At 35.2% G+C, this 8142-nt stretch overlaps 1 protein-coding gene across 1 annotated transcript; it reads left to right on the top strand.

Moving 5' to 3' along the window:
- Positions 1-5289: 5289 nt before the first annotated feature.
- LOC149161308 (catalase isozyme 2-like) lies at positions 5290-7569 on the top strand. The gene is made up of 5 exons (XM_089434837.1): positions 5290-6090; positions 6204-6293; positions 6831-6898; positions 6980-7073; positions 7191-7569. The coding sequence occupies exons 1-5, from the start codon at positions 5290-5292 to the stop codon at positions 7248-7250; spliced, it is 1113 nt and encodes a 370-aa protein (XP_089290963.1). The 3' UTR covers positions 7251-7569.
- Positions 7570-8142: the final 573 nt, after the last annotated feature.

An 8142-nucleotide genomic window follows, 5' to 3' on the forward strand; every position in this document is an offset into this window, starting at 1 on the left:
GGGAGTTTGAAAGATGGACAATGCAATTTTTATAACTTCACACAAAATCTTATTTAATCAATCCAAGTTTGGTTGCATCAAATCCCATTTTTAAAAATTGTTAACATAGTCATGGATTCCAAGCTTCTATACACTAGGGTATCATTGATGCACATGTATTGCGGAAAGCACTCATGGTAGTGTTGCTTAATTACTCATAAGCCTTAAATATAACCACTATATAGTCTTGTTGTGAAAAAATGTGGTTCTAGAAGGGAAGACTCTTTCCTTAACCATGCAAATCATCATAATAATAAAATAAATCTTCAACAATACCACTACTACCATTACTACTTACATTATGTGAAGGTGAATTACAGGTTCTTAAATCCTTTTAACCCTGTATGAGGCTTATCACCATTAAAATATCTCATATCATATAAACATATCTTGATTCTAATTTGTTTTATTTGTTTGGAATTTTTTTACTTATATAAAACTATTTTATTTATTCACCTTGATACATAATAAATATTGTGAATAAAATTATTGATACTATAAAGTATAGAAGCTTGTGCAACAAAGTATAACATAGAAAAAGCTTGTACATCAAAATATAAAAATATGCAAGTTAGAACAAAATATGAAACAAAATTAGATAAAATGGAAATGTTTAATTAAATGCATTCTATTAAACAAAAATAATAATTTTAGTGAAAATAATTAAATGATTAAATATAAAGTAAATAGAATGAACTTTTATTTAAAAAGTAGGGATTCGTATGGATTATAAATAATTTTGTAGACTCTCACCAACTTTTTGTAAAGTTTTGAAAGACAATAGAATCAAATCCTTTAAGACTAAGTGGGTTGATAGACAAGACAATATGAGAATTTCTTAACTTTTTTAAAGTTTAAAGGATTACCTTGAATTGATAAGCAATTTTATCAAATACCACCTAATCATATCATATTCTTGTGGATTATTTTTCCCAATGTTGTATTTAAGTAAATATAATAATCCATACTTTGTTAGCTCAATTTGTAAATTGATAGAAAGAGATTGGAATAAAGGTGGAAGCTCTAGAATAATTGCAAGTCACTTTTCTATGTTATTTATTGTGCAAACTATTAGTTTTGATAATATTACTTTAAGTTTTGGAGACATGTTTTCAGCGATAATCACATCACAATTCATTTGTTGATGCGTTTTGAGTCTGATTCATCATCAAAACGCAGCTTCCTTTTTCATTTGATATATTCTTTTGCACACATATAATTTTATTTTTATTATGTTGAAAGATATATTATTTTATTTTTATTATGTTGAAAGATATATTTTATAATATAAGAAAAGTGCATCATTCTTTTATTTAAATTGGAATTGAAAAATATTCATTTTAAAATAAAAATAAAATAATAATTTAATTAAAAAATTAATATTTACTATAATATTTTTATTTAATTAAATTTAACTAAAAACATTATAAATTATAAAATTTAGAGATGCTATGCAACCTCAAAAAAATGTGATAATAGCCAATATAATGGCAGACTTGCTACAAATTTTCAATATTTTCAAAAAATAACCTTACCAAATCATCTTTCCACATTATCAATCGAAACATATAAAATATGGTTTAATAATTTCCTACTTATACACTTTATTGTACCGTCTCTAATACATCGTGGTTTGATGTTTTATTCCTTATCTATAATATATGTGCAATCCTCAACTCACCAACAATCACCTTATTATCTTATTTTACATATCTTATACAACTCGCTTTCAATTTCTTAATTGAAATTTTAATTTATAAAAAATACTATAATTTTAATTAAAAAATATTATAATTCAAATAAAAATAAATAAATTTAAGTTTTTTCCCAAAGTAAGCGAGTTGATGGATAATTAGGCCGATAGGTCTTCCTTTGAAAGGGACTTTCGTCATCCGTTTGTTCCTCATGTTGACACGTGGCGTCGGAATAGAGCGGCACAACTGGGAGTTCTGCAATCTCGTGCTGACAGGCGTCCACACATTCAGCGGGAAATCCTGCAATTTCTGTTCATTGTTATGATATTGTTATGTTTGTTAATTCATGAACCTGACATCTGTCCCATTCAGTTCTGACATTTCGGTCTTCCTGTTACGCTGGTCTTACGCTTGCCAGGGTCGATCCCTGCACCTTTCAAGCAGATCCCTGTACCTCTCCCCAACTCCGAAACACGCCTTTCATTTCTCCCTTGGCCGTTGGCGCTCTGCAACCTCGCTCTTCTGGTGCTCGAGGTGAAACCTACACTAGCACACCACAGGTATCTTTTTCCTCCTCGGACTTAGAAGCCGTTGCAAACCCTCCTTCAGTGTTACAAATCCTCTCTCTTGAGGTTTTCACCAGGAATTTTGTTTATCTGTCTTGGATAAATCTTTCCCAATTTCACTTGGATCTTAGGTTCATTCAACAAAAGCGTAAGGTCTTCCAGGAAAGTTTTTCAACATTATCGCACACTACACACCAACCCTCGCAGGTAAGGCTCTTGTTGAATATATGATGTTTCTGTTATCATAGGTCCTTTGTTTTGCATGCTCATCATCGTATACAACTTCCTTTTCCCCTTCTTTGCAGGGGAAAGCTACAGGTCTATACTGTCGATGGCTTCCACAGTGCAACCGTGGCGGCAACAATTTCTCCTCACCCCGGAAGTGAACCAGGTCATTCTTGTGGCTATGTTTCCTCTAAGCTTACTTATTATTAAATTATGTTATGGTTGTTCGAGAAGAGCGACTTTTCTCTATCGGACTTGAGGGTTTTTAAATCATTATGGATGTTGAGCGTTTTAGCTCTGGCCGGAACCAAACTCAGTTGTTTTGTTTTACATTTCGCTCTTCCTTTTCCTGTACTGTTGGTTTAACAGGTTACTTGTAGTATACATATATGCATTTTGGTATTTTATGGCTAAACACTTGGTTTGAAACAGTTCTGCAATCAAATCTTGCATGTTGGGCATGCCATTCCTCTTGTTTATATGGTAGTAAGTTCACTGTTTATTGTAGTTCCGACTCAAGGCGGCGAAAACTATATTGCTTATATTCTATTTATCTTAAGATAGATAATTGTTATTTAATATTTCCAGAGTAGTGATTACAGTACAATATGCGTGCCTCTTTGTAAAACCCCTCCTAATTTCCTGTATATACTCCGAAGTTTCTTTTTTGAATAAGTTTGAGGTCAATGGACAGTATCCGCTCTGTTCAATTTGTCAACGAACTTGCTCTCATTTAACGTCTAAGTCAAGTATTTGCGGCTGTGTTGATTTCTATTTGACAGTCTGTATTGCCTTCACCGTTACTTTTTGAAACCTTAATAGTGCGGTTTGCTTTATTTATATAAACAAGTCCTGTACAGGGTCATTACAGGTATTCCTTCCATTTCTTTAGAGAATAAACATTTCTACGTATATGGCCTATACAATTTCTTCCACTCCTCCTCCCCATTCTCCAAACAAAATGTCGTCTTTCTCTAGTGATTAAATGTTTTTTTACAAAGTGATAGGGGCTGACATACATCCTTTGCTGTATTCTGAAGAATGGAATGCATCGCCACCTTGTACACTTGATTTGAGTTCCCATTACCCCATCTCCCAGTAGACTGTTTGATAAATCTAGCCATTCTTCTACTGCACCTAGCTATTCATGCTATCTTGGAAAAACATCTCTATCTTTCTCGCAACCTTTGATACAAATCCAAGTCAAGAATACCTGGAATTGGAGATTATAGGCCTCAGTCACTTTGGAACAGGATTTTCAGTGGTTTGACTTGCATTTGTAGTTATTTATTTTCTACAGATTTGCATGTCAAAGTCTAGATTCAACTGAAGTAATTCTAGGAATCTGTTTTCTTAGAAGGAACATCTTCAATGAAGCTTTGTAATAGTTCAAATACTCCTGTGAGAAAGAACTCCATAAGGTTTCTGTAATATCTTGAATTCTGTGAGACCCTGTTTTATGTTGAACTCTCTGGGACTCTATTTTTGGTTGTTTGACTTACAGTTGTATCTATTTATTTTCTATAAATTTTCTTGTCAAAATCTTGATTCAACTGAAGTAATTCTAGCTTCTTTCTTCCCGGCAGAAACATCTTCATTGAAGCTTTGGAACAGTTCAGAATTCCTCTGAGCAAGAACTCCATAAGATTCCTGTAATATGTGGAATGAACTGTTTGTTCTTATTGCAGTTTCCTGTGGGACGGATCCACCGTCTGTTAAAGTCTGGAGTATCTGCAAATGGAAGGGTGGGAGCAACTGCAGTTGTTTATTCTGCAGCCATTCTGGAGTATCTCACTGCAGAGGTTTTAGAACTTGCAGGAAATGCCAGAAAAGATCTCAAGGTTAAACGTATCACCCCAAGGCATTTGCAGCTCGCTGTTAGAGGAGACGAAGAACTTGATACTTTGATCAAAGGTACCATAGCAGGTGGAGGTGTCATCCCTCACATCCACAAGTCACTTATTAACAAATCCACAAAAAAAGATTAGTTCTTTGTGTGGGGATTAGTTCTTTGGTTCAAATTTCTTTGGAGATTTGATCAGTTAGGGTTTCTTCTTCTGTAGCGATAAAATTTACAAAGCTTTGCTATAATCCTTTTTAATCTGTGCCGTGTTTTGCAGGTATTGAGCTCACCTTATCTCAAAGGCATTCCCTCCAGCCAGAAGGTAATTCAAATCTTTTTCCCGTCTTGCTTTCTGCAGTAGCTACAATTTTGGTCTTCTAATACTCGTTTTATGAAGCCTTCCTGTAGTTGGGAGTGCCATTTACAGAATAAAGCACAGGTAAGGGGAACCCTGGTATCTAGGTAGTACCCTGCTAACCTCTACAGAGGCCTTGTATCCGTCTTTAGACCTGCTTGGTAAAAGGTGCCTCCATAAAAAAAGTGTTCAACATCTTCTGGATTGATGCAATAGCTACAATTTCAGTCTTTCAACACTGGTTTTATGAATCCTTCCTTAGATGGGAGTGCCATTTACAGAATAAAGCAAGTACGGGGAACCCTGGTATATAGGTAGTACCCTGCTGAAAGTGACATCTACGTTTTTGATCATTGAGGTTGCATATTCTATTAAACTCTGTTCGAGTAGAAAGTTTATGGATCATTTTCTTTTTGAAGTTTCTTGTCTTGTATGTTGCAATAGGCATTTGTTTTTTATGATCAAAATTGCTGCATTATTCAGCCAAATATTTGACTATTTTTTAAAGTTCTTTCAAAGGATTATTCTGTAATTGATGCTACCCCATTTTTTTTTCCCATATAGCTCATGGGATTTTCATTTCTCTTGCAGGGGAACTTCGATCTTGTTGGAAATAATTTTCCTGTATTCTTTGTTCGCGATGGTATGAAGTTTCCAGACATGGTTCATGCATTGAAACCAAATCCCAAAAGCCACATTCAAGAAGACTGGAGGATTCGAGATTTCTTCTCTCACCACCCAAAGAGTTTGCATATGTTCACCTTTCTCTTTGATGATCTTGGAATCCCTTTAAACTACAGGCATATGGATGGGTCTGGTGTCCACACCTTTACCCTTGTTAATAAGGCTGGGAGGCAAACCTATGTGAAGTTTCATTGGAGGCCTACTTGTGGAGTTAAGTGTCTATTGGATGATGAAGCAGTTGTAGTAGGTGGGACAAACCACAGTCATGCAACCAAGGATCTCTATGATTCTATAGCAGCAGGCAACTATCCTGAATGGAAACTTTTTATCCAGACAATGGATCCTCGGGATGAGGATAAATATGACTTTGATCCTTTAGATGTTACGAAAACTTGGCCCGAGGATATCTTTCCTCTTCAAACTGTAGGACGCATGGTCTTGAACAAGAATATTGACAATTTCTTTGCTGAAAACGAGCAGCTTGCATTTGCTCCTGCTCTTGTTGTTCCTGGTGTCTATTACACTGAAGATAAGCTACTCCAAACAAGGATATTCTCATACTCAGATACACAAAGGCATCGACTTGGACCCAACTATTTGATGCTGCCAGCCAATGCACCCAAGTGTGCACATCACAATAATCATCATGAGGGATTCATGAACTTCATGCACAGGGATGAAGAGGTTGGTAAATAATTTTAATCTTTTTCTTTTTCAATACCTCTCGTATTACTTGGACATCGAGTCAATGTTCATGGAGAGATTTGATTTTTACAAAACAATTGCTGGAATTACAGGTCAACTACTTTCCATCAAGGTTCGATCCAGTTCGTCATGCTGAGAGATTTCCCATTCCTTCCCATACCCATACTGGCAAGCGGGAGAAGGTAAGATCTCACCACTTCTCCAGAATTTGGTGATAGATCTGTGATTTTTACAATATTATGATACAATGACAGTTCGTTATTGTAGTATGTATGTGGCGTAGTGGCGTTTTTCTTGATAATTTTTATTTTTGAAAAAGATGTTTGTACTATTTTAGTTTGAAACTCAAAATAGTCTGTTTTTGGAGACTATTAATTGCATGCTTTTTGTTTTATTCGATAGTTTTTCTCTTTGTGATTATGATGACAATGACTTAGATTATTGCTGCTTTTTCTTGGATTTGGATATATCGTCACAGTTGATGATCTAACGTTTTTCAGTTTATCATAAATTTATTTCTGTTTGTTGGTTCAGTCCACTTTGTGTCTTGGCTATTCGATGCATCTTCCCTTAATTTATAAGTTGATTTCATTTAAGTGTTAGGAAGGGCTTTGCCTTGTCATCAGTCAAATTCATCGTTTACAAATTGGGGAAGTAAAGATTGCCAAAAGAGAAATGTGCAAGTCTAAGAAATATTGGATATTTTTTGGTATTTGCAGTGCGTGATAGAGAAGGAGAATAATTTCAAACAACCTGGAGAGCGATATCGTTCATTTGCACCAGAACGGTAGGTTGGCTTGATTTCTAGTAGTCAATTCATTGTTTTTGTTATATGGATAGAAATTACAGTGATGATTTTAAATTGCAGGCAAGAGCGTTTTGTGAAGCGATGGGTGGCAGCTTTGTCAGATCCTAGGGTCACCCATGAAATTTGCAGTATTTGGATATCTTACTGGTCACAGGTTTGCCATTCAGACTCTCTATATTTCGTTTGAGCTACTATGATTGTGATCCTTTTTATACATCCGTTGGAATAACCTATTATTGATATTAATTATTAATCACATGGATTGGTGCAGTGTGACAAATCATTGGGTCAGAAGATAGCAGCTCGCCTTAACATGAAAGCAAATATGTAAGAAGTTCGAACTGCAGCATGCAATGTGGGATACGACATTTTATAATAGGATGCTGCTGCTTGTTAATCTTTCTACATATATGAAGGGCAGGAGAAAGAGGAATTCTCTCTGTGAAGATAAAACTGCTTTTACTTTAGTACATAGTGCTAGTGGTTCATGAAATTGAAATTACAGCTGATGATTTATCAGTGATTGGACATCTGTTAGGTCCAGGGGATAGATACCTACTTATGAACTTTGACAGGTCTATTGTCATGATGTATTGGTATCATATATGGTCAAATTGAATAAATTCTGTTGAGAAATGTTTATGAAAGAATATCAGTTGTCAGCCTCGATAATAAGTAAAGAAATAACCTTGGATCATAGCTCCGGCAAAAAGATATTCTTTGACCAGAGCTCTTGCGAAACTACAGGTGATATTGTTGTAGACGTACCTTTTATTGTCATTTGGTTTTATGCCTTATCTCGAGTGTACCTTTTATTGTTTTTATGCCTTATCTCGATTCTCAAAGGTACTGTAGTCGAAACGAATGGGTGGGTGAGCGTTAGGGAAGTCGAGCATCAAAAAGACTGATAATATTACCTATTGCTGGAGGAAACATTCTCGGCCTCGTTTGTCTTGTTTTTCCCTCTACATGGTGCAGATACAGTGATAGTCAACCTTACTGACACCTATTTTTCTCTATTTATTTTTCCCTTGGCATAGTGACAGTTAGGTTCCTTTCTTTGAGTGATTTTTCCTCATTTTCATTTTTCCCATTGCACGGTGACATTGTGGGGAAGTTTCTAACCTAACTCAATTGTGTTTGATTGCAAGGTAGTTGAGGTGTAATTGTGTTTGATTGCAAGGTAGTTGAGGAGTGTGTGATGTACCTGGGCAAGAAAAGAT

The sequence above is a fragment of the Pinus tabuliformis genome, chromosome 5_2 (assembly GCF_031772625.1).
Source record: "Pinus tabuliformis cultivar Carrire ecotype Pingquan chromosome 5_2, CPIR1, whole genome shotgun sequence".
NCBI lineage: Eukaryota > Viridiplantae > Streptophyta > Pinopsida > Pinales > Pinaceae > Pinus > Pinus tabuliformis.

Excerpts from the sequence above, each read along its gene's own strand:
- LOC149161308 (XM_089434837.1), top strand. The coding sequence starts at position 5,290 with ATGGGATTTTCATTTCTCTTGCAGGGGAACTTCGATCTTGTTGGAAAT. Across the intron at positions 6,899-6,979 it reads CGTTCATTTGCACCAGAACG|GCAAGAGCGTTTTGTGAAGC; the intron begins GTAGGTTGGCTT and ends TTTAAATTGCAG. Across the intron at positions 7,074-7,190 it reads GGATATCTTACTGGTCACAG|TGTGACAAATCATTGGGTCA; the intron begins GTTTGCCATTCA and ends GGATTGGTGCAG.